The 27,968-nt window shown below is 42.6% G+C and overlaps 1 protein-coding gene across 5 annotated transcripts in view; it reads left to right on the top strand.

The window, feature by feature from the left end:
* gek (serine/threonine-protein kinase gek) overlaps positions 1-27,968 on the top strand; it is a 494,332-nt gene that overhangs the window by 422,932 nt on the left and 43,432 nt on the right. For 4 of the 5 annotated variants that reach the window (XM_069304649.1, XM_069304648.1, XM_069304646.1 and 1 more), the window contains 2 exons: positions 13,629-13,791; positions 16,306-16,432. In XM_069304649.1, the coding sequence (XP_069160750.1) occupies positions 13,629-13,791; positions 16,306-16,432 (290 nt within the window). Of the gene's footprint in view, positions 1-9,870; positions 9,964-13,628; positions 13,792-16,305; positions 16,433-27,968 lie in introns of those variants that run through there. The other variant, XM_069304651.1, reaches the window with a different exon arrangement.

The raw sequence follows: 27,968 nt of genomic DNA, 5'->3' as shown, positions 1-27,968 counted from the left end.
AAAAACCATGGTGTAACATTAGAAATACATAGAAAATACAGTGGTACCTCGCATAACGATTGCCCCAAAAGACGAATATTTTGGGTAACGAACGGCCCGATCGGCGTCAAATCGTCCCGTATGACGAACGCTGGTTTGAGTAACGTCAACACCACATGGTGGGGTCCCGCTGCTTCTTGCACATTCTTAGACGCCTCCAACGATGCACACAAATTATGTTGTTCTTGTTTAAAGATGCTAATGATGCTGGGATATAAAAGGGTGACTACTGAGATGTTGCAAAGCATTGACGTTTTTGTAGGAAAAAAGAAATGAAATGTCTGATATACAACAAATGTCAAAAAAGTTCGTTCGGTGTTCGGCAGGTAGGCTGCTCCATTATAACAATCTTTCTTTGTTTCAAATGTGTTCCATTTGTTTTTTATTTGTCATTTACGTCTCAATAATGGAGAAGCCTACCTTACATACACTGAATAAACCATTATGACATTTTCCTTTCTTCAAATGTGTTCAATATTTATTTTTCATTTGTCTTATAGCAAAAGGTTCGTTCGGTAGTCGGCAGGTAGGCTGCTCCATGTTTCTTAAATACAAAAAACGTAAATAATAAAAAAAATTAAGAATTTTGAAAACCAGTACAAATGTCAAAAAGGTTCGTTCGGTGGTCTACAAGTCGACTGCTCCATGTTTCTTAAAAAAAAAAAAATAAAAAAAAATAAAAGAACTGTTGAAACAATTTGAAAAATGGACAAATGTCATAAAGGTTCGTTCAGTGTTTGTCGGGTAGGCTGCTCCATTATTGAGACGTAAGTGACAAATACAAAACAAATGGAACACATTTGAAACAAAGAAAGATTGTCATAATGGAGCAGCCTACCCAACAAACACTGAACGAACCTTTTGCTATAACGAATATGAAAGACAAGGGCTGCTGGCTGGGTTAGTAGTGCGTGAGCAACCATTTGTAGCACACGTGCCTCTGGCTCTCAAACACCTGTCCCACATGGTGTTGAAAGACTGTACTCAGTGCAATTCAGACCCTATTGTTTGAAGAACATAAGGGTCATAACATTGGTGAAGCTAGGCGCAATAAGGGCTTAACACAACGGTCGGATGCCTGTGATACAGCACCTATGAGGATGATACAGCGAGCGTATCCAGGTGTAGCTCTGAACCCCACCCTTGCCATCTCTAATGTATATAGATGATACATAGATGAATCGTTTTCTGCGTTCAGTGATGATGCATCTGATACAAGTAGCATAGATGAACAGTGTTAGCGGCTTCCATGGTGGTGGTGTTCATTGATATTTTCAAGAATACCTGAATCTTTTCCTGACTGATGGACACTCTTTGAGGCTAGCTGAATCTCTTCCTGACTGATGGACACTCTTCGAGGCTAGCTGAATCTCTTCCTGTGTGGGACCTTACAAAGCGATCTTTTCAAGACTACCTTACAAATTGAGCTTTTCCTATAATCGTTTCAATACTACTTTATGCTTTACAAGCTTGGCTACATACCACCTACAAGTACTAAAGCCAAGGGTGCACGCGAGTGCATTATTTGCAAGCACACAGAACGATGAAACAGGAAACAAAAATCTATCTGTAGCTGGTGCAACGAGAGCAAAGTCGTGCTGTGTACCATGGACTACTTCGTTGACTATTATGCACCTCCAAAGTACTGAGTGTGTAATACAGTGTGTTACTGTGTAAATAGTATGTGAAACTGTACATATTGTAATATTAGTGAATTTTTACCACGTAATATTGTGACAATAAACATGTATTGTGGACACATTACTGACACATGTATCACAGTTTCATGGAAAATTATGAACATTCTACTGTATACATATTGTAAAGGTCACAAATATGCATCATATACGATAAAAGAAACAAATAAAACTGCATTGGAAATGCATAGAAAAAATATTTGAAAATATATTTGTGGCAACACGCGGTGCTTGAATGGCCTGCGCGACCGTGTCTGGGAGCTTCACACACGGGCGACCAGCCCCTGATGACGTCACAGTGCACCTTGTCCACGCCCTCACAGCCAAAGTAAGTGGAATTTGGTAATTATTTTTACATAGACATGTTCAGGGACGGTAATTTATCATTTTACAAAGAAAAATTATATTTTGGGGAACATTTGATGTCATGCACACTAGGGAAATTTCACAATAAACACAGTGCATCACACTGGTTACATGGGGAACACTCGTTTTGTATGACGTCCGTTTCACATGACGAACATGGAACGGATTAAATTCGTTATGCGAGGTACCACTGTATTATATATTCACAATGCCTGCAGTTACAATTTCATGCCAAACTTGTAGAGCCGGTCTGAACTCTTGACCCCATGTTATGAGGTCACCACACCCACCACAACCAGTTAGTAGTCCATAGTCATGCATGAAAATGTACATAGTTATATATATAGTGTGTATACAGTATAATAATACTAAAAACAGAATGTTGTATTGTTCTAAGCAAATAATATGGACACATCTTAGTGACATGAATATATTTGAACATTCCAGTGTTACACAGATTTTATTATACGGTATAAAATTTCTCCAAAGATACACTTTTGAATATCATTACTGCAAAAAAAAAAAAAAAAAAAATAGAGTAGTCCAAAACATTGAAATAAACACAGTATGTAAAATATATATTTATGGCAATTCCCACCTGATGGCTGGCTCGGGACAACCATCAAGGAAAGGTTACTTGAGGGTCACAAAAGAATTGTGGCATCATGAGACTTTCAGGCTTCAGCATGGCTAAAGTAAATCACATTCATTTTGTATTATTCTTATGATCAGGGGAATGCATTTCAACAATATTAGACGGAAAAGAAATTTATAATTATTTTTTTTAATTTTTGCTCCCCATAGTGTTGCATCGTATGAAGTGTCATCGTATATCCCAGAGGATATTTCATGAGGCTAAATGATATATAGTTAGGAATGTTGTATTCTCGACCATCATCCCTACATGGTAGTTAGCATGTGTTTTTCCTGCCTAACTATCTATATTTGTTTTGAGGGGGGTTCATGTTTTCTTTAATACAAGCAAACTCCTTTTGAGTTGCTTCACTTCTAAGTAGTGCCTGGGATTTATTCTCCACTACAAGACCTGTTAATAAGGGATGTGTTGTTTTACATTGCTCCGATTCTGCGTAACCCTACTTCTCATTCATGTTGGGGCTTCGCACTTTTGCAGAGGGTATGTTTGGGTATGTTTGGGTTGCATAAGTGATTGCTCATGTCACAAACTGTCTACATCTTTCATGCTAGGTGTTTTTGGTCATGATTCCTTCTATCTTGAGGTTATCTTGAGATGATTTCGGGGCTTAGCATCCCGCAGCCCAGTCCTCAACCAGGCCTCCTTTTTGTTACACACCCCCAGGAAGCAGCCCATAGCAGCTGTCTAACTCCCAGGTACCTATTTACTGCTAGGTGAACAGGACCATCAGGGTGAAAGAAACTGTCCATTTGTTTCCGCCTCCTCCGGGGATCGAACCCGGAACATTAAGACTACGAATCCCGAACGTTGTCCACTCAGCTGTCAGGCCTCCTTCAATGAAGATGCTTCCCTCGTGCCAGGCATTCCTACCTGTCTGTGCGATGAGCTGAGTAACTGGTTTCCCTCATTTTGATGGGGGATTTTCATGGACTTCCATTCTTAGGCAGGTTATTATGGATATCTTGTTTGACTCCAACCTGACACTGCTGTTTGCATGTTTTTAGGGATACAATTAGGTGTATTTAAACACCAACAGTCTACAACTTCATGTTGGGTGCTGCATTTCTTCCACACATGGGTCTGTTGTTTGTTGGCTTCACAACTCTATATTGGCAGAGCCACCTTCCAGGGCAGTGTCCATTTTGCTTGACCATGCATTACAGTACAGGCAGCTGCAGTCAAGGACCTGCAAGTAGTGCTGGGTCTTAAGTTGTGGGAAGCAACTTGAGGGGCTGTCTCCACTGGGGTTTGCCAGAGGCTACAGAGCCTATTTTCCCTTCCTTTGCTCACTTGTACTCGCCTAATTATGCCTGCGGGGGTTGAGCTTTGTCTCTTTGGTCCCGCCTCTCAACTGTCAATCAACTGGTGTACAGATTCCTGAGCCTACTGGGCTCTATCATATCTACATTTGAAACTGTGTATGGAGTCAGCCTCCACCACATCACTGCCTAATGCATTCCATCTGTTAACTACTCTGACACTGAAAAAATTCTTTCTACTGTCTCTGTGGCTCATCTGGGTACTAAGTTTCCACCTGTGTCCCCTTGTTCGTGTCCCACCCGTGCTGAAGAGTTTGTCTTTGTCCACCCTGTCAATTCCCCTGAGAATTTTGTAGGTGGTTATCATGTCTCCCCTTACTCTTCTGTTTTTCAGGGACGTGAGGTTCAGCTCCTTTAGCCTTTCCTCGTAGCTCATACCTCTCAGTTCTGGGACGGGCCTGGTGGCATACCGCTGAATCTTCTCTAACTTTGTCTTGTGTTTAACTAGGTATGGACACCAGACTGGAGCTGCATATTCCAGGATTGGTCTGACATAAGTGGTATACAGGGTCCTGAACGATTTCTTACACAAGTTTCAAAAGACAGTTCTTATGTTGGCCAGTCTAGCATATGCCGCTGATGATATCCTTTTGATGTGGGCCTCTTGGGACAGGTTCGGTGTGATATCAACCCCTAGATCTTTCTCTCTTTTTGACTCTCGCAGGATTTCACCTCCCAGATGGTACCTTGTGTTCAGCCTCCTGCTCCTTTTGCCTAATTTCATTACCTTACACTTTCCTGAGTTGAACTTTAGCAGCCATTTTCTAGACCATTCCTCCAGTTTGTCCAGGTCATCCTGTAGTCTCTGTCTATCTTCATCCGTCTTGATTCTTCTTGTAATTTTTGCATCATCAACAAACATTGAGAGGAACTTGTATCCTTGAGGAATTGCAGGCTACATCCCAGTCCCTCTTCTTTTGAAGCAGGAGGTTCTCAGTGATTCAGGGTTGCCTGAGGCAACCTTAGCTATCTTTGATCCCTTTTTGGAGTTTGATTCCTGGTCTTTAGGGTTTATTTCTCAGACTGGATGTGTTTTTTTATTCTCTGTAGCAAATTTTTGCTGTCTTGCTTGCTGCTGCTTCAGATCCTGCTCTGAAGCTGTGGCCATGCATCTCTTCCAGATCTATCCCTATTTTCTCTCTTGGGTATTTTCAGAAGTGTCTAGCCTTTAAGCTCCCCCAACCTCTTGAGTTTCCGGGGTCCCTGGTAGGTTTATGTCCAACAATCCCTGTGGTTTCCCATTTCCTGCTGGGTTCAGTTTCTGACAGTGTTTTGCTTACTGGCTACTACCCCAGTTTCAAATTTCAGGGATTTATTCACATTAACCCTTAAACTGCACAAATGATATATATATGATATCAGTGACAAAACCGAAACCGCGCACATCATATATATATGATTTCGTGTCTAGTGCTATAATTTAAACGCCCCGCCTGGGATAGGGGCAGCTATAGTACAGCCACGACCGATAGTTGCCAGATGCCACCTAGAAAAAAAATCCAGGCCAACATTCTTGGGTGTTAGAGCATTAGTATTGAGCAAGCCACCAAGGCTGGTGCACACAGCACGAGCTCACAGCACCGCTATTCAGCTTGTGACCACAGCATCGCCTACAAATGCCATAATATATATGATACTGCTATTATTTAGCAGTGATAGTATTACTGAAGCCCCCTGACTGTGATAAAACTGACCAGGATTCTGATAATAGCAGGATTGTGGTGATATTTAGCGCTGTGCTCCATGGAGGGAGGAGTAAGGCTGTGGAGGGAGGGTTGTGGCGTCGTCTTCTGACTGTGTGTGGCCACCATTTATTGACTGCACTCACCATACCGGCTTAGTGGTTCGCTATGGTGAACACAAATGTAGATACTTATATATAACGTGTGTATAGTGTGAGATAACAGTGAGAGGAGTAGGTTGGGAGCCGCCATTTTGGTGAGGGAGGAGCGTCGTATGCACGACTTGGCATGTTGTTTACTGATGGCCACTATGGTCTTTGGGTGCCATACCAGCTTATTTGTACAGGTATGGTGAATAAAACAGGTAGATACTTATATATAATGTGTGTATATAGCGTAATAACACCACAAACAATATTGTTGGAGGAGAAATATTATTGCATCTGGCCTTGAGGGCGGCCGCCGATCAGCTGACTGTGTGAGTAGCTACGGCTTTGTGCCTTTACTCACCATACAAGCTTAGATGTACAGTTATGGTGAACAAAACATGTAAATACGTATATATAACATCTGTGTATAGTGAATAAATGCAAAAACAGTATTGTGGGAGGAGATTGAGGGCGAGTGAGGTGGTGTTGAGGGAGGGAGTGGCTTGAAGGTGTGTGGCGTTCACTCCTCGTTGCTTTTTGGACTCACAAGACCAACTTAGTAGTTCGTTATGGTAAACAAAACAAGCAGATACTTATATATAACCTGTGTATATAGTGTAACAACAGCAAAACTATTCGTTTATTGTTTTATGAACATAATAATTGAATCACTAATATGTACACCATAATTTTGAGTACAGCGATGGTTCACACATTTTATTATATAAATATACCACAATTCACTGTATGAAATAATATTACTGCAAAAAAACTAAGAAAAAATCAGACACATTGAAATAATTGGGTAATAATATATTTGTGGCAACTGCCGTCTGACAGCTTGGGCGGAGTAGACCTCGTCTGGCGAAGGCGCTGCCAACGCCCCTTTTTTGCCACACTTCCCAACCCTATTGCGGCTAAAATATGCCACCTACGATTTTTTTGTTATTTTTTTGTGATCAGGGAACAAAAATGAACACTTCTATAAGACAAAAGAATTTTTTGAATTTTTTTTTTTTTTTTTTTTGCGCCTGTGGGTGTGAATTCCATTTGGGCCCCTAGTGGTTTGAGGGTTAAGCCTACTTTCAGCTCTGTGTTCATGCTTTGGTGAGTACAGTAGTTGGTCTCCAGGAATTTCCCCTCGCCTTTGGGTGTGGAGTGTAGCCACTAAATACCCTGGTCTTCCTGAGGTGGGTGTTTGTTCTTCTTGGTTTCGGTCTGCCAGTTTTTGTGTAGGGGATCTACTTTGGGCCCTTTTTTCCTTGGTAATCGAGTTAATTCACCCCTCTTATTTTTTATACTTTATCATTTTTTTTATCCCAGTAAGCTGTTTTCTTGTCACAGCTGTTTCTACTGGTATGGGGATGACTTGTCCCCGCTACTGTCAAACAGAATCCACACGAGTCTGACTACTCTTTTTTCGTATATTCTGTACAGTATTTCTTTTGTGCTATTGTTCAATCCTTTTTCTTCTGCCATCTTCTTCCATGTGTAAGCCATATTCTTCCACGTGTAAGCCATATTCTTCCACGTGTAAGCCATATTCTTCCATGTGTAAGCCATATTCTTCCACGTGTAAGCCATATTCTTCCATGTGTAAGCCATATTCTTCCACGTGTAAGCCATATTCTTCCACGTGTAAGCCATATTCTTCCATGTGTAAGCCATATTCTTCCATGTGTAAGCCATATTCTTCCATGTGTAAGCCATATTCTTCCATGTGTAAGCCATATTCTTCCACATGTAAGCCATATTCTTCCATGTGTAAGCCATATTCTTCCACGTGTAAGCCATATTCTTCCATGTGTAAGCCATATTCTTCCACGTGTAAGCCATATTCTTCCATGTGTAAGCCATATTCTTCCACGTGTAAGCCATATTCTTCCATGTGTAAGCCATATTCTTCCACGTGTAAGCCATATTCTTCCACGTGTAAGCCATATTCTTCCATGTGTAAGCCATATTCTTCCACATGTAAGCCATATTCTTCCACGTGTAAGCCATATTCTTCCACGTGTAAGCCATATTCTTCCACGTGTAAGCCATATTCTTCCACGTGTAAGCCATATTCTTCCACGTGTAAGCCATATTCTTCCACGTGTAAGCCATATTCTTCCACGTGTAAGCCATATTCTTCCATGTGTAAGCCATATTCTTCCACGTGTAAGCCATATTCTTCCACGTGTAAGCCATATTCTTCCACGTGTAAGCCATATTCTTCCATGTGTAAGCCATATTCTTCCACGTGTAAGCCATATTCTTCCACGTGTAAGCCATATTCTTCCATGTGTAAGCCATATTCTTCCATGTGTAAGCCATATTCTTCCATGTGTAAGCCATATTCTTCCACGTGTAAGCCATATTCTTCCACGTGTAAGCCATATTCTTCCACGTGTAAGCCATATTCTTCCACGTGTAAGCCATATTCTTCCATGTGTAAGCCATATTCTTCCATGTGTAAGCCATATTCTTCCATGTGTAAGCCATATTCTTCCATGTGTAAGCCATATTCTTCCATGTGTAAGCCATATTCTTCCACGTGTAAGCCATATTCTTCCATGTGTAAGCCATATTCTTCCATGTGTAAGCCATATTCTTCCATGTGTAAGCCATATTCTTCCATGTGTAAGCCATATTCTTCCATGTGTAAGCCATATTCTTCCACGTGTAAGCCATATTCTTCCATGTGTAAGCCATATTCTTCCATGTGTAAGCCATATTCTTCCATGTGTAAGCCATATTCTTCCACGTGTAAGCCATATTCTTCCACGTGTAAGCCATATTCTTCCACGTGTAAGCCATATTCTTCCAAGTGTAAGCCATATTCTTCCACGTGTAAGCCATATTCTTCCATGTGTAAGCCATATTCTTCCACGTGTAAGCCATATTCTTCCACGTGTAAGCCATATTCTTCCACGTGTAAGCCATATTCTTCTGTTTCCCAATTTGTGTTTTATCAGAAATACAGATCTTTGAAGAGGCACCATTGTGGGTTATCTTGGGGACCTGTTGAGGTCCCCTCCAGTAATCAAGTGTTAATATAATGAAATGTCATTTTCTGGTAAGGCCTGAAAGGCTCACTGGAACCCCCAGGTGACTTAGGTTGCCACCTTGTGTTGGTCAGGCACATTAGGGTAAGGGTATTTACATTGTGCTAATGATCGTTTGCCTTGTTACCCAAGTGTATTGAATTTTCTTTAAGCAGCAGTTTTCTGGTCAGATTTTTTTCAGTTTTTGATTTTCTCTGAGCTCTCCTTGCCTTGTAAAATGACAAAAACAAAAAGTCACTGATTCTGGTCCTGGCTTTCAATAGGCAAAGGTGGGTTTTAGAGACCTGGTGCTTCTCCCTAATGCTTGACTGACCACCACTTTGCTCAGTGAGCTTCTGAGGGCCCCACCAGAAGAGGGCATTTCATTACATTCAATGCTCGAGTTTTTGGCACTGTCAGCACACAATCTCATACAAAACCAAGACTTGACCACATTAAAATGAAAAAGGGTCGGTTTTATTTATTTTTTAATGCAAATAGGAGTGGATGATGATTAATCCCACCATGTAGAATCTGGGAGTCTATTGTACATTACATAGATTTTCATTTATTTTAAATTTAGATTATTACGTTAGATGAAGCATGCTCCAAAACTATTAATAACTTGGTTCTCCATTTACTACTTGTCAGCTCAGTAACTCCTGTACTGTGTTTCTGATCAGTATTAATCCAATTATAACAAAGAATACTACTGTATTGGTTTTTGTATAGATAGTTTTGGTTCAAGGAATATCAGTTAATTTTACCATGAATGGCAAAAATTAATATTAAGTAAAAGAGCCCTCTGTGTCTTTATATTTCCCATTTACAATTACTTTTAGCCTGTGTGCAGTACATGGCACACAGTAGATTCCCTATGTTAGCACCATAGTAACTTTGATGTAATGATTGGTTGTGGCATGTGGTTGGCCAGGCGGTTGAGGCAGCTGGAGAGTCGCATGTTACAGCTGGTGCAGCCGTTGCCTGCCTCTCTCGCCCGTCAGTTGAGCACCACCAGCAACCCATGGTAACCCAGGCGTGTGCCATGTCCATCACACACACTAATCCCTCTTGGTGTTAAGGTGTTTGACCAGCAGCTGGTGTGGCAGCAAACCTTTGTATAGTTTTTACCTACCAGTAGTTCATTGTAGCTTATGAAGGCAATAACGGCATATCTCGCCACATCATTTAATGTATCATAAGGGCAGTGAGACCCAACGGCAGCATCTACTCATTCCTTTTTGTTTTTTCTCTTAAAAGTTTTTACTTCTAATTAGATTTGTATTTCTATTTGTTAACTAATCAGTTGAATGTATTAGCTAATACTTCAATGTTTAGTATTACTTAGATTTTGAAGTTCTTTGTGATTGTTTAAAGCATTTTGTGCTGTTACATGTCACGTACAGTATAGGTATGACTGTTTCTGGGCTGCCCTCAGTAGTTCCCCTGTGTATTATCTCAGGTACCACAGAAACAACCACAAACCCACCAGGCCTTTGGACGTGTGCATATCTACCAAACACCAGGACCAGAATCTGGTACTTACCTATAAGTGCTAACCTATCAATGACTATAGGGGAGTTAGATCTAGCTCTTCATGCCCTGTGTCCTAGCCCTTTATAACTATCACATTAATTACCCCTCTCAGTACAGTATTAATGTTTTTATCACTTCTTTTTAAGTTGTGTATGGAATTAGCTTCAACAACCTCTTCAATGCATTCCACATTCTTACCAACAACCCATACAGGGAATGAGAACATCCTTACATCTCTTCGACTCGATTGCATATCCAGCTTGTGCTGATGTCACCTTGTCCAAACACACACTTATTTAAATAGGCTTCCTTAGCCCACTTTATCTGTTCCCCTCAAGATCTTGTCTGTAGCTGCTAAATCCCCCCCTCTGTTTTCCCCCCCTAAGGTTGTGAGGCTTAGTTCTCTCATCCTGTCGCCATACCTCAGGCCTCTCAATGCTGGCGTTAATCAAGTTGCAAATCTGTGAACTTTCTCAAGTTTTTGCTTATGTTTTAGATGGTGTGGGTTTCATACTGGTGCTGCATACTCAAGTAATGGTTTCACATAGGCAGTGTGTATGGAATTGAAAGCCTTGTTGTATAGATTCTTAAATGACATTCTTATATGTGGTGAGCTCATAGAGGTGAGTTCATAATGGGATCTGAGTGGTTTTATTCGATTAAACTCATAATTGAATAAAACCACTCCAAAGTACAAGCAAAGCAAAATAAAACTACCTTAATCTTGATTAAAGAGAGAGAGGATGGAAAAAAGGTTACTGGTAGTTGGTCAAGCACACGATCAGGTGGTAGGTGACATCATCCTGGTATCTAGCCCCCCTCCCCCCGTCTCCTCGCTTGCATGACTGGTACGTGCTACTGTGCAAGAATCATATTGGGCCTTTGAAACCCACTTGGTTCTACCAGGTGCCAGGACCAGAATCTGCTCTATTCAAGGTGAAGGAAGCCTGAAGATTAGAGATCAACCTAAAATCAAGGAAAAGCTCATCATGAAGTATAAGATCAGCAAGAGCAAATGTTGTAAAGAAAATGAGAAACCCTGAGGAGAACAAGGCAAATAATCACTGCTGGGGGATAAGTATCCTACCTGTAATGCATCCGAGGGCTTGAGTATCAGCAGATTGCAACCCAGGTCGCCTGGGGTCCCCACCAACTAGTTACCACGTTCATTTATCTGGTGTAGCCAAGATAGCACACCTCTGTTGGGGCCACATTTAGCTATACACTTTCGAACAAGTAGTGTTGGCGTGGAACATTTCATCCCATGCAGGGCGCATTATTTTGTTCCATTTCCTGCTTTGTTTATATTTTGTGCCACCAACTTTGCCTGTACCTTGTACTGTATTGCCTTTTCACTTTGGCTGTTGGAAAGTTTTTTCTGTTCAGCCCGTTCATAGGCACTGACTCAGACTCCAGTGACAGTGTGATAGCAGGACAACTTGGTAGCCCAATATGCTCAAGAGAGTCATTGCCGTTACTTCATCTCTCCAGGCAGTGGTCCGGTTCTGAAGGAATACTCTCTTGATCCTTGACATATACTTGATCTTTCCTCTCTTTAACACTCGCATTGCTTTTTAACCCTTGCACTGCGCACCTGTTTCATGTGGCAAATTTATGGTGCAGTTGGTAATGAATTATGAACAACTGTCTGAAATGTTATGCATGTTATAATGACTTTGCAAGATTGTTATACTCAAACCCCATTGTATGTACTGTACTTCTCGACCCAGTGTACCTTCTTGTATATAAATAAATAAATAAACTAACATTACCTAAAAAGTTTTAGAAATGAAAACAATATCAAAATATTCCCAAATTCAACAATTTTTGTTTCAAATCAGAGTGAGAAAACATTAAAATCATTACAATATTGCTGAATAAAAAAAAATCACACCACCTGTTCATTGCCTTTAGGCACTACGCATAGTGCAGTGGTTAAACTGGCAAGCTGACCACTCTTTCTCAGACTATAGGTTTCAAGTCATTCTTGGATTGTTTTCCTTTGATATACAGAAATCCAGAACATTTAGTGACATGTTCCACTACACCCATATTGGAACATGTTCACAGATTGGCTGAGGCTCAAAGTGAGGCATGTCTCTTACCACTTTCAGGCTTTTCATTTGGGCTAAACTTAGTTCCCAGAATCTTCACCAGGCTTAGGCAGGTAGAGCTTTGCCATTGGGTTCTCAGCTTACAGATTTTGGAATTCTCCAATGACTCGTTGCTTTTAGCTCACAGTCATCAGAGTTGTCTGCTAGCTAGGGATTTAGTGTGTTTTCAGTTGGTGTGATCTGTGATCTGTGATCACTAGGAGGCTACCGAGGGCCAGCTCAGGAATGAAACATTAAATGTAATGAAATGCACTTTGTTTTATCTCTGTAGCTCTCCATACTTTCTCATCTTTGCCCTTCTTTCCTGTTGGAATTGGGTGCATCTTGGGAGTAGCACCTGAGTTAGAAGGCAGGCAGCTGCCACATGTTTATGTACTTGGTACAAGTGCATATTTTGTTGACATTTCTTTCCATAATCAAGATACTTAGTTTATTTTGACCACATGTACTTTGTGATGTGTGACTTGGATTGATGTTGGATCTCCATGCTTTCCTTCCCTCTTTGAGCACACTAGATTCTGGTCCTGGTGGGTGGTAGGCCAGCACAAGTCCACAGGTCTGGTAGTTTCCTAGAAGTCTCTGTGGTACCAGAGCCAATGCACTGGGAAGTACTGATGCTGCCCATAAAAGAGCATTTCATTACATTCAACGCTTGATTTTTGGCTGTTTAACGTGTTGTGGTCAATTAGTGCAGCATGTTTAAACTAAATTAGCTTGTTTTCTTTGAAATCTTTAGCTTTTCTTGTTTATTGATCAGATTATGATATATGACTTTGAAATTGTATATTTATAAAATCTCTTTTGTTCCAGACTGTCATTTATTTTATATTATGTCGCTCAATTATTAAAGTTTCATTAGGTGTCACCACCAGTATAATTTCAATAAATTAGTGTAATAAACAGCATTCTTTGGCTATTTCCATGGTGTTGGTGTCCTGGTTCTTGTCACACCAGGTGTTCAACAGGGATCTTTATTTGATAGCCATAAATTCATTACTTGAATCTTAAGAATGAACTTGATTCCTGTATTGGTATTTTTCAGAACTGACCGTCGCAGCAAACTGATCTCGGGACCCACTAATTTTAATCACATAAGTCATATGGGCCCAGGAGACAGCATAGAAATCCAGCGCCTAGTTGACCTACCCTCCCGACTCAGTACTGCTGTTGACCAACGCACACAACACACACAGTCCATCCATAGGGTCAGTAAATGCATGTGCTAAAAAATATTGTATTTTGCTCTTTATGTGTGCTGCAGATAATCTATAGCTGAAGTTAATCAGGTAATTAAAAAAAATATAGCACTGAATGGAATGAAATACTTCATTTTGAGTGTTTCCTCAGTTTCTCGCTAAGCTATGGCCTGGGGTTCAACCATGTCAGTGCTCACATTTTAGCTTCCAGTCAACATTTAACTCCATCATGATTAGGAACTTTGCAAATACTTTGCAAGGGAGCCAGTCGGCCGAGCAGACAGCACACTGGACTTGTGATCCTGTGGTCCCGGGTTCAATCCCGGGCGCCGGCGAGAAACAATGGGCAGAGTTTCTTTCACCCTATGCCTCTGTTACCTAGCAGTAAAATAGGTACCTGGGTGTTAGTCAGCTGTCACGGGCTGCTTCCTGGGGGTGGAGGCCTGGTCGAGGACTGGGCCGCGGGGACACTAAAGCCCCGAAATCATCTCACGATAACCTCAAGATAACCTGGGTACTTATTTACTGCTAGGTGAACAGGTGCATTAGATGATAGGAAACACGCCCAACCATTTATGTCCTGCCAGGGCTTCTAACCTGGAATTCTCAACTGTGAATTGAGAATGAACCCAACTGTACTACCAGTACAGTATCCTATATTGCAGGACTATGTATTAGGTATGTGAACAGTTGAAACTTGATAGTGGTAGAGTTACCTCCCTACCAGGAGGTCAAGGGAGGACTCAGAAAACAAAAGCTGCATGAAGGTAATGTGAAAGGTGGCAACATTTCAAGGGAAGGGCTAAGAATAAGTTTATTTGAGTTTAGTCACAGAGAAATAGACATGGGTATTGAAGGAAGCAAATATAAGTGGTGGAACATGGAGAGCTTAGCTGGTGGACATAGCAGATAAACTCTGAGGCAACATATCATGAGCTGACAAGAGGAAGCATTAAGGACCCACCAGCATCACTAGACATGATGTTTTCCAAAAGTGAAGCAGATGTGCAGGAGATAGAACATTAGTTTTCCCTAGGAAAACCGGGAGCCGGTCGGCCGAGCGGACAGCACGCTGGACTTGTGATACTGTGGTCCTGGGTTCGATCCCAGGCGCCGGCGAGAAACAATGGGCAGAGTTTCTTTCACCCTATGCCCCTGTTACCTAGCAGTAAAATAGGTACCTGGGTGTTAGTCAGCTGTCACGAGCTGCTTCCTGGGGGTGGAGGCCTGGTCGAGGACCGGGCCGCGGGGACACTAAAGCCCCGAAATCATCTCAAGATAACCTCAAGATAGGAGGGCTGTGACTATTGTTTCGGTGATGTTCTTGAAGTTGTAGATTTTAAGAATTCCTCATTATCAATTTTACCGATTCCTCGTTCTATTTTGTATGTAATGACCATATTGCCTCATTTTCCTCTAGCTTTGGCATATTTAATGCTTCTATCTTGTACCTCATATTTTTTAGTTTCAGAAACCATTTCATAGGATACCTTTGCACCTTTTCCAGTTTACTGATATGCTTCTTGAGATATGGGCACCATACAATAATTTCATATTTTGACTTTGGTCTCACAAAAGTTATGAACAATTTCCCTAATATTTCACCATCTATGTATTAAATAGCAATTCTGAAGTTGGAAAGCATGGCATTGGCTCCTAGCTTAATGTTCTGTATGTGATCCTCTGGTGACAGTTCACTATCTAGAACCATCCTTAGATCTCTGTTGATGGGTGGGTGCTAATGAATTTAGTGTTGGATGGGTGGGTGGGTGAGGTATGTGAAGTGGGTTTAATGATGTTAGTGAGTGGAGTTGTCAGTGCCTACCCCCACAGACTCGCTCACACATTCCTACTAGCAACCTTACCCTCCACTGACTCCTCCTCAAGTGGGTGAAGCTATGGAAAGGGTGAGGTGACAGTCACGAATAAGGTTTAGGGAAGACTACAGCAATATCTGCCCACATGGACTGCCACAGAGTTTTGTAACAAAATTGAGTAAGTGGGGGCTTGAATAGCATATATTGGCATATATTGGTGAGAGTTGATGGGAAAGTTGGTATGTGCGAGCATGTATTTTATATAATAAAATAATAGTGTTTGCATTTTTAACTATTAGTCACAAAGTAAAAATTGCATTTTGGTAAAAAATAATGCAAAGTACAGCATAAATATTTATTATATATAATAATAAATAATAATGTTTTTTTTTAGAAAATATATAGAACAACATGTTAGTGGTTAATTGGTTGTTACAGACGATATATATTTAATAAAACAACTTGTATGCAAGGCAGTACATTATAGTTCTTTCTTAGCAGCTTAACTTTGTACAGAATTTGATGTTTAGGTATAGCCAGTTTTGGAATTCAATAATAAATACAACTATATTTTTTCCTATCTCAGATTTCCTGAACATCCTCCTTTCTCTTGCCTCAGTATTATTTCTTGATACTGTAAACTGGAATTTATTTTTATTAAATTAATAAAGTAATATATTTATATAATTCTTCATCTCTCCACTAGGTACGCAGTATGCTTCAAACAAGTGGAAAGTTAGCCCCACCAAGATTACCCCAGGGACCTGAGCCTCCTCGCCGTTCCTTCAGTCACCAGCCGCTTCCACAACCTCATTACTCAAATGTTCATAATGGTTAGTCTCTTGCAGCCATCTCATATGCTTCCTTCTTTAACTGCGCTTTTCTCTCATCACTCGCTATTTTCAAACCTAAATTTCTGGAGGGGCTGAACAGTGATTGTCTGTTGCTAGTGACTCCAAAATACTGTAGTTTCATATCTAAGTCACATCAGCCTCAGGAGGCCTTAATAGCCTACTGGTGACCAGAGCCAGAACCTGGCCTTCTCTCACAGAGGCTCAGGGAGCAAGTGATTGTTACGTTCATCCACAACAAGGAAATATCCAGAAAGTAAGTGAAGCAAAACGGACAGCTGTAAGGTTGACAGAAAAAAGAAATGAAGCAGCAAATGATCAAACCAGCAGTTAGTTCAAACCCCATCCCACCTGGTTACAACTGACTACCAACAGGTGGCAGCACCACCTATTGGTCCTTGGGATGCTTGTCTTATGGAGCCCATTTGCTTGTCTATTATTCCATGATATAGCATTAGCTTCTTGTGCATTGATTTACAAGCTTCACTTGGAGCTGCATGTGCTTAGAGCACCCCTTCCCTAAGTAATTAAGTAGTGATGCCCTGTCCTGATGGTAATTTCCCTGGCTTGTTTTGGAGTTGGTCCCATACAGGCCAGCCTACTGTGTTGGGTGCCATGCCTAGAGTAGTGCAAGGGTCTTTGACTTTGTGTAGCTGAGCTGTTGATCTCCTATCTTTCATCACTGTGGCAATGTGAAGTTTCTTGGTGCTGCTCTTGTCTTTTTTTTTTACATCTTCATCATTTATCTCACTAATGGTGGATTTGTTATTTTTGTCATGTTTGTTTCTTGAATGTCATCTAATGCCTAATACTGTCACCATCTATTGGCCAGCTTATGGCAGAGCTGCTTTTGTTGGCTTTGGAGTAGATATTTCCACAGTGCCATTTCATAAATTGCTCATGCATTCTTTTCATCATTCTCCTCTCGAGCTGTCTTGGGACAAAAGAAAGGCTAACGCCTTATCAAGAGACCCTCAGTTCTTGGTCACCTTTTAGGTCCATGATACCTTTTTCAAGGCTCTGTTCTTTTTGGCCCTCATTTCAAGTTGGGGGAGCTTGATGCTTTACTCTGGAAGCATGTCTTTCATTCCTTTGGCCCTGGTGGGTAGTTTCTTTGTTTGCAGCCTCCTCATTTTCTGGTGAAGAATAAGTTGGCTTTTGGAAGGGTCCTTTGGTTATTGTTGTGTGGTTTGTTCAGCCCAGGGATGCATCATTTATTGTGTCCAGTTGGAGCAGTTTGTTGGTACTTGCATGCCGCCCAAATTACTATGGGTATCAAAGGATTTGTTGATCCGGTCTCTTCGGGTTCAGATTGTCTGCAGTGTCCTTAAGTGTAACCAGTCTGTGGTCTACACTTGGACCTTTGATGGTCACAAGTTTGCAGCTCTGATGTGTTTTTAACATGTCTTGGGCTGGAATTGGGGTTTGGAAAGTCTTAACAGGGTCGGCCAGGCTGCTCGATAGTTTGTCAGTGTTTCTGGTCATCAGACTGTTGTTGTTTTGGATCGGGTTTCCGGTCTTGGTGTATCCTCATTGAGGGTGTGACCGTCACTCCTCCTCCTTCCTGGTAAGTCGCAGTTTTCTTCTTTTCCGTGGTTAATTAATTACAGGGAGCCACCATTCAGCTCTTACAGAAAGCAGCTTTGAATGTAATGAAATTCCCTTTTCTGGTTGGACCTTGGTAGCTTTGAGGACTTTTTCCAGCTGAATTTTAAACTGAAGTTCAGTACAGTTATGTTTTGGTATTTAATGCTTCGGCAAGTAGGAGATTACATGGATTATGATCTCGTGATTTCTGTCATTTATTGTAGCTTGTTGAGCTTGAAGCTGTTGCCCCTTGTATTTGTTACATTTAACATTTTAAAGAAGTGGTTTTAACCTTTAGACAGAAGTTATCATCATTCGTTGATTCATGGGATAATGTGGTTATCATCATGTGACGACTTAATCAATTACTGTCTGGAGTTTACATGCATAATGCAAATACTGTGTCCTCACTTGAACGAACTATATAGGGGCGAAGTCGATGTGTTCCAGTGCGTTATTCATTCCATCCGTCCGGCCTAAAAAACCCTCTTCAATTTTTTTTTTAAATACATATGCCAGGACACATTTGCATTAAGAAAAATTGCACCTGACTCATGAAGGGAGTCCTTGCTAGTACTGGGTGCTGGTCCTGTAGACCTACTGTGAAACCATACCAAAAACTTCTGAATCTTAGTTTGTTTCTTCGTTGTGGGCTGCTTCATTATAATATCTTTCATGCCCTTTAGGCGTCAATAATAATCTGCCAGCTCTTCATCATCAGTCAATTCTCTGGCACTATCCCCCGCCACTGACACCACCAGACTTCTCCTGACACCATCCCCCACCACTGACACCACTATTTATTATGAATTTCTCATTTTGACTACGGAATATAATAAAGCAATGTTACAAGCAACTGAAATGGTAAAATATTCTCGAGTTTAATATGGGCTGTATTGAGGCAGCAGTGGGAGCCATGTGGGGCAGCAGTCAGCTGGTCACTCAGGCCAGACTTGGAGGCATCAACATGCCCAACACTCCCATAGAGGCTAGCCGACTTACTTATCCCCCTCACCACTGACACATCCATTTATTATGAATTCTTCATTTTGACTATGGAATACGATAGAACGGTGTTACAAACAACTGAAATGGTAACATTTTCTCAGGTAATTTGTTGAAAAAAACAGTGAGTGAAAACATTGTGGTGGTGGCAGCCGGTGCCAGCCACAAAAGGAAATGTTCCAACCATTTAACCCTTAACATGCTCGGGGTCTAATATCCTGCTATCCACACAGGCGCATGTCATTTTGAAAAAAAAAAAATTTTTTTTTTTTTGCTAATCTGTTAAGTTCTGTTCACTGATCACGGGAAAAATAAAAAAAAAATTCTATTGTACTTACTTTTGTTGCAATAGAGCCGAGAAGCTCTGCGATGACGTCACAATCTGCATGGTCGCTCATGCAGTACACGCCCGGGAGATGTTGCGCGCGGTCCTCAAACAGCCAGAGTTGCCACAAATATATTTTCGCGCTATTTATTTACAATGTCTAAGCGCATTTTATCTAATTTTTTTTCACTAATTGTGTTTCAAATACTGTTTGAACATATTTTGTATCAATAATTGTTGCATATTTGAGTATACACAGGCGCACACAAATGTTTTCAATTACGGCAATATAATATGTCATTACAGTCTATTATATTATATGTTCTGCTTATATGTTTACATATTTACACACTCGCACACGCTATACACACTTTGAAGCACACTTAGAAGATTTCTAGACTGTGGTAGTCATTGAAGCAGTCGACAGCACATAATGGGATACCACACGTTTCACACCATGTTTGCACAAGCTTCCGTTTCTTGTCTCTACGTGTCGTTGTTTTACACACCAAGCAATCACGTTGGGCTATTGCACGCTTCACACCAGGTGGCAAATACTTAAGTTTGTGTGCTAGGAAGCCTTCAGTGTGAGCGAGGCGTGGAGTACCAGCATGCTGCAACAGTGGGTTTATGATGGGCCGCTGAATACCTGGGACATCTTTTGCAAACTTTCCTAATAACTGTATTGCAGCATCAAATACAAAGTCACGGAAAGTGGGCTTACGTCCAGTTCTCACAAGGTACATGTTGAAACAGTTCAGCATGCTCATGTCCACAAGATGGAAGAACACTTTTTTCGTCCACCTACATGTCTTCCGCACACACTCTGCAGTGCCAATCATCATGTTTGATTTATCAATCAACCGCATGTTGATATTATAGTCTAAAACACAGTCTGGCTTATATAGTGGTGCGTTTGTTTTATGGCTCACTTTCCCACTGTTCACCATTGTTCCATCATGAATTGTTGTCAACAAGTTCACCTCTCTTTTGTCTTTCCACCGAACTGACAGAATGTTATCACTTTTCCTTCTCTGACACTCACCAACTGCAATGTCGTTGTCAAACACAGGCATTTCCCTTCGTTGTGGCTTTACTGTACCAACCAATCCGGTTCTATTTTCTAGCAAGAACCGAGCTAGCAAGGGACTTGTATAGTAATTATCTGTGTATAAAATGTGTCCCTTGTTCATCCACGGAGCCATGATGGTCTTCACTACACTCCCCTAGAATCCATGTTCGTCGTTACCGGGAATGTCTACATCACTAGCCGAGTACAGAATCATGTGTAACACGTATCCTGTCTCACAATCACAAAGAACAAAAATTTTCAGGCCAAATCGGTTTCGTTTTGAGGGAATGTACTGTTTGAATGGAACACGTCCCTTGAAAAGTATGAGAGATTCATCAACCACCAGCTTCTGTGCTGGTACGTAAAAATCTCTGAATTTTCCAATAACATCGTTCATGTAGTGCCTCACTCGCCACAGTCTATCATCAGGTGTTCGGTCCTGAACACTTCCAAAATGTAGACACCTGAGGAGTATCTGAAACCTGTCTCGTGACATATATTTCCCGAATAAAGGTGTTGGTATTGTCTTGTCCTTGCTCCAATAGTCATTTATTGCATGTTTGTGACAGTGCTTCATCAACAAACAGAGTGCCAAAAACACATACATTTCCGCCACTGTGGTATTTTTCCAACGCTGCAGTCGTGAAAATTCTGTGATTTCCCTCTCAATCAGGTAAGCAGCATGCAGGTTCGTTTGGTGTACAATGTATTCCATGAGTGGTTCATCATAGAATGCTGTAAAATATTCCATCTCAGCCATGTCCTCACCTTGGTTAGGGAAAAGGTTTGTAATCCCTACATCTTTATCGTCAAAGTGAGGAATATTAGGAATAAAATCGTCACCATCACTCCACTCAAGTACACCAGGCGTCCTGCGAGATGCAGAGGAAAGACGGCGAGGAAGCGATGCATACCGGCGACCAGGAGCTGAATACCGTCTGCGAGAAGCACGGCGGCTACGTGCACGTGAGGTGGGTGCATGTGAACACGAGGGTCTTGGTCCCTCATGTGGTGCCATGCGGTGGCGCTTGGCTGGGCGAGATGCTGCTGACGCGACAATTTCTCGCCCAGTTACACCACTGGTACCAGCCACAGGCTCAATAAAACTTTGATCTGAGTCACTAAACCCAGAAAAGGAGTCACCTCCCTCTGACTCGTCACCCTCAAACAGAAAATATCCACAGGAACTGTGAGGTCGTGGTAGAATTGGGGTAGAAAATGGGCGAGGAGGCATGGGAGAGCGTATAGGCCTCGCCATGGCATGGCGGTCATTTTCACTTTCACTGCTGCTGCTACTATCTCCCGACAACTGTGTATAATCCTCATCGTTGTCTGAATCGTCAAACACACTTTCTTCACCTTCAGAGAATAATTCGTGGGCTATTTGCTCTGGGGTGAGGGACTGAGTGATGCGTGCTCGTGAGGCGTTTGACCGTGCGCTCGCCATGGTGACTCTCGCTAAACTGAGGCCTCCCATGCCATCGGAGCGTGAGCTGGATTTTTTTTCAAAATGGCCGCTGTTTACTAGAGCCCCTGGGCAGCGTATGGGACCCCCAGCTACACCGCGGGCCATTCAAATCGTGCGTGGTACCCATACACTTCATATGAAGTGAAGCGCAGTTGACTGGTAAAACGATTTACACTTCATATGAAGTGATGCGCACTTTAAGGGTTAAAATACTGTATATCACAATTTTCACCATTATTATTGCTTCAATATGACATTAAAAAACAATTTTCAGTGTAGATAATGCGATAATTGACATAACTAAATTGACTCGTGGCATCTGACGACGAGAGGAGAGTGAGTAGTGACGGGTCTCTGGTGGTCAGGTGCAGGAGGGGGGAAGACTATCCCCTCCCTCCCTAATAAATCCTCTCACCACTGACACCACAATTTATTATGAATTCTTCATTTTGAATATGGAATATGATAGAGCGATGAATTGCAAACAACTGAAATAGTAACATTTTCTCGGGTAATTTTCGTGAAAAGCAAACAGCGAGTGAACTATCGAGGTGGAGCATGGAGGCGCCAGCCACGCATTGCCATTTAGATGATATTTTGGGTCAGAGCTCTCCACAGACACAACCTGCCTCCTGTGACACTACTGTTACTCCAGCTTCTCTGACAACTTCTACCACTGACACAACCTGCCTCCCGTGACACCACTATTACTCCAGCTTCCCTGATAACTTCCACCACTGACAACCTGCCTCTCATGAGAATAACTTACACCACCTGCCCCCTAACAATAAACCCTAACTACTGTGACACCACTTGCCCCCTGACAACAACTCTCACCAATGACCCCCTGACACCATTTTATTATCCTTCAACCATTTCTTCCTAGAAACAATGGCTAAGCATAATAAAACGCTGTATAACTGTTTACACTTTGGCGAATCATAGTTGATGACAGCCAGCTCCGATGCTCGGTCTCGGTGACCACTTGGACGAACAATCCTCGCTTAATCGAACATTTGTATGTTCCACTGAACATTTAGTACCGAATTCAATTTTTTCGGATCTTCCGGGAATTCGCTAGAGCGGGGTTCGTTAGATTGAGGATGCACTGTATGGATATACTAGCTCTTATGCGGATATAGTGGATTGTACCTTGATACATGAAAAAAATCCTTACCATTTCATGGTTACATGTAGTAGGTGAATAAGGTTATAGTCATAAATATTACTAGGGGAATGCAGTCATCATCATATGACTATTTAACAATTACTCTCCGAGTTTTACATGTATAATGCAAATATGGATATAATACCTCTATGTGGATGTATTGGACCTTACCTTGACCCATGGAAAAAATTCTGCTACCATTTCATGGTTACATGTACTAGGAGGAGGTACTCTGCAAGGCTGCATCTGGCACTTGTCAACTCCTGGTGCTTGACTTTACTGACGCTTCCTGTTTTATCCTCGGATGTTTCACTGATTGTTTTATGACTTGTTTTTCATTATTTACATCCACAGAGAGCTATTATATCCATATTTGCATTATACATAAAATCCCAGACAATAATAGTTTAAATTGTCATATGATGACAACATTTCCCTAACAACATTCATGTTGATAACTACATTTGTAACCATGAAATAGTGGCAGGATTTGTTTCATAAGTCAAGGTAAACTTCATTACATCCACATAGGCCTGTTATATCCATATCTGCATTGTGCATGTAAAACGCAGACAGTATTTGTGTAAATCATATGACAAAAGCCGCATTACCTTAAGGATGGTCAGTAGACGATAATCATCGCCTAAGGATTAAAAGGAGGACATTGAAAAGCTTTGGAGCTTTTGTTTACTAAATTTTATATTGATGAAGTTATTGTGCACCAACTTTTCAATTGAAATATTTTGGATTCATTGCATTTTTTATTAAGTACTAATATTAATTTATTGATGTTTTCCAGTAAGGCAGGATTTGGACAAATCCTTATACAGGATTTGGAGTTTTCTTCGGTGAACATGTAGCCCATTGATAGGCTTATTTATATCACTGTTCATCAGTATCACAAGCCCTAATTATCAGAGGATATTTTGAGCTCCTTATAGTCTCATAGTCCAGATGGATTAGTGGGATCTGCAATGTGAGACAAGCTTAGCATCACCTTGATCCCACCATTGATACTACTCACCACATCCACATCCCTAACCCACCACATCCACATCCCTAACCCACCCTATCCCCAACCATTCTCTCCCCAGTTTCACGTACCATCTATCTTTTCTCCCTCTCTCCTCTCCCCTTCCACCATAACTTGCCTCCCTACAATCCAACCACAGCTCTAACCCCTACTGCCTATTCTCACTTCTCATCCCACCTATTGCACCAGTTTTGTTAGTTTTATGATATATGATACCTGCTTAACCCTCAAACCGCGCATATCATATATAAATGATATCAGTGACAAAACCGAAACCGCGCACATCATTTATATATGATTTCGTGTCTAGCGCTATAATTGAAACGCCCCGCCTGGGATAGGGGCAGCTATATTACAGTCACCACCGATAGTTGCCAGATGCCACCTAGAAAAAAAATCCAGGCCAACATTCTTGGGTGTTACAGCTCAGTATTGAGCAAGCCACCAAGGCTGGCGCACGCAGCACGAGCTCACAGCACCGCTGTTCAGCTTGTGACCACAGCATCGCCTACAAATACCATAATATATATGATACTGCTATTATTTAGCAGTGATAGTATTACTGAAGCCCCCTGACTGTGATAAAACTGACCAGGATTCTGATAATAGCAGGATTGTGGTGATATTTAGCGCTGTGCTCCATGGAGGGAGGAGTAAGGCTGTGGGAGGGAGGGTTGTGGCGTCGTCTTCTGACTGTGTGTGGCCACCATTTATTGACTGCACTCACCATACCAGCTTAGTGGTTCGATATGGTGAACACAAATGTAGATACTTATATATAACGTGTGTATAGTGTGAGATAACAGCGAGAGGAGTAGGTTGGGAGCCGCCATTTTGGTGAGGGAGGAGCGTCGTCTGCACGACTTGGCATGGTGTTTACTGATGGCCACTATGGTCTTTGGGCACCATACCAGCTTATTTGTTCAGGTATAGTGAATAAAACAGGTAGATACTTATATATAATGTGTGTATATAGCGTAATAACACCACAAACAATATTGTTGGATGACAAATATTAGTGCGTCGCCTTGAAGGCAGCCACCGATCAGCTGACTGTGTGAGTAGCTACGTCTTATGGCCTTTACTCACCATACAAGCTTAGATGTACAGTTATGGTGAACAAAACATGTAAATACGTATATATAACGTCTGTGTATAGTGAATAAATACAAAAGAGTATTGTGGGAGGTGAATGAGGGTGAGTGAGGTGGTGTTGAGGGAGGGAGTGGCAGTGAGTGGCTCGCTGGTGTTTGGCGGTCACTCCTCGTTGCTTTTTGACTCACAAGACCAACTTAGTAGTTCGTTATGGTGTACAAAACATGCAAATAATTATATATAACCTGTGTATATAGTGTAACAACAGCAAAACTATTTGTTTATTGTTTTATGAACATAATAATTGAATCACTAATATGCACACCATAATTTTGAGTACAGCGATGGTTCACACATTTTATAATATAAATATACCACAATTCACTGTATGGAATAATATTACTGCAAAAAAACTAAGAAAAAATCAATCAGACACATTGAAATAATTAGGTAATAATATATTTGTGGCAACTGCTGTCTGACAGCTCGGGCGGAGTAGACCTCGTCTGGCGAAGGCTCTGCCAACGCCCCTTTTCTGTGGGGAGCCCCTACGGCTCCCTGGAGCTTATCGGGCTAATGTATGTTATGTTAGACCGGGACATTAGCTAAGGAGTTCAGACCTACCAGGGACCAGCGCCAGAACCTGGCCCCTTCAGAGAGGTTTCAGGGAGCAATGGCCCTGGAAAACCCCATATGGTTGGGGGTTTTCCTTATCTGCCATCGACCGGGGTTAGGCACCCAGAAAGGTAGGCGTAACAAAACAAACCCCACATGGTAAGAAACTACAACAAAAACCGAACAGAGAGGTAGAAAACTCCCTACAATCCCAAGGAAACAAGCAAACAAGCAAACATCACACTTTACTGCCGCGCCGATCGTCCGCGCAGCCCTCCCCACCCCGGGAGGGGGAGGGGGGAGCCCCGGACCTACCGCGCCGGCTGCCAAGCTCCAGTTCGTTCGCTAATGTCAACCGGTATTGACGCTTCTCTGGCCTCAGTTTCCTAGGCGGTGTTTGCCTTGTGTGGCGTTCACTGCCGTGTGTTGTGGTGTGCGGTGGCCAGGAGTACTTCATCAGTGCCGGGGCTGCATGTGCTTAGTGGCTGCCTTCCCTAAGCGCCCTGTGAGTACTGCCCTTGCGTAACAGGGTTATCTTCCCTGGGGCGTTCGGGAACCATTCCCGTTGAGGTTCTTGCTGCTCGGCATTTGCCTCGCCCTTGGGGCCAGCTGGGGCTTGGGGCCCTTGTTTGGCCCTGGGTAGGGATTGGTATTGTGCTGGTTAGGGCGTCAAGGTGTTGCGCAGCCTGCCACCTAAGCGGCGGCCGGTTTCTGTTGCCTCTGGAGACGGTGTACTTTTGCGGGGTTTTTCTTTTGTTTTTCATTTTTCTTGCCTGGTGGGGGTCTGCCTAAGGTGGTTATAGTTCCACTGGTAGTGTTTGGCGGCCCTCTGCTAGGCCCCCGTGCTTGTACACGTCTCAGGGGTTTTCAGTGCTATAATCTACCCTCTTGTTATGTTTGGGTTTCTTCACCGGTTAGCAACACCTTGCCCGGGCTTCCCGTAGTTGTTACCCTACGGGCCCTGGAAACCCCTGTCTGGGCTCGGGGGACCATTGAATGTGTCTTCCGGGTTCCAACCCGTCTTGTACGGGATCGTTGGTTGCTGTTCCCTTGTCTCCGGGTGACAGTCGCCAATTTTACCTCCGTCGTGCTGCCTGTTGGGTCACTGACACCTTGACCCGGAGTCTTGCGAGTGATTCTCTGCTTGTTCTCCAGTACTCTCCTGATGTTATTACTGTTCAGAGTACTGTACAGGCGGCATCCATGTTGCAAGCTAGGTTAGGTTGCTGCAACATGCTAGGTTGGTTTCCCACTCGAATGCCCCGTGGCCGCCCCGTTTGGTTAGGTGCTGCTCGCCCCTTTCTCTCCATGTTCCCGGCTCCGGACCATCTGCGGGTTTCGGGGTCGGGGCGGGGTTTAGTTGCGGCAGAGACTCGGGCGGTTTTCGGGGGCTGCCCCGTTCGGGTTGGGGACGGAGGTTTGAGCCTGTGCCTCCTGCCAAGGCTTCTGGGTTTTACCAGCGGCCCTTTCTTGTTGCCTTTCCCATGGACTCTTGCTTTTCTTTCAGGGCGGAGGGCTTGGAGGACGGCTCTGCCCCGGGGCCTCTGTTGTTGGTTCCCGGGGCTGTGGGGGTTGCCAGCAGTTCTGGGGCGGTTTTGCCCCTTCAGGGGTTTTTCTGCTGTTGGGCGGCGTTTTTCGCCCTTCCAGTCTGCTAGCTTCCCACATTTGCTGGCGTGTTTTTGTGTATTTAGCGTCAGTCACAGCCCCTGCTGGCGGCCATTTTCGTCTGCCGGTTTCACGGCGTGGCCACCAGGGCGGCGTTGTGGTTTGTTTACATGCGTCTGGGTGTGCGAGCGAGCGTCTCTGGTGAGTTTTCAAAAATTTTCAGGGTTTTTGTTCTCCTGTTGTCGTTTCTTTGATTTTCTGGTGTTTTCTTGCCGTTGCCTGTTCCTCTGGGAACGTTTGGGTGTTGATTTTGGGTCTGAGCCTATGGGTTTAGGCTCAGTGCCCCTGGCTGGTATGCTTGCTCCCACACCTTGCCCCTCGGTTTTCGGTCTGTTGGGACCGTTTTCCCAGGGCGTTCTGCTGGGGTCTGTGTTTTGCCTTTCAGTGGTGTTCTCCGCCGGCAAATGTGGTGGTTGGGCTCCCCCTGGTTCGATTCTGGGTTCCTTTGGGTTCCTTGGTTTCGTTCTGGAGGTTTCTTCCTCTTG

The sequence above is a fragment of the Procambarus clarkii genome, chromosome 52, assembly GCF_040958095.1.
Source record: "Procambarus clarkii isolate CNS0578487 chromosome 52, FALCON_Pclarkii_2.0, whole genome shotgun sequence".
Taxonomy (NCBI): Eukaryota; Metazoa; Arthropoda; class Malacostraca; order Decapoda; family Cambaridae; genus Procambarus; species Procambarus clarkii.
Note: the sequence above shows the minus strand (reverse complement) of the source record. Positions and strands in the feature narration are given on the sequence as shown.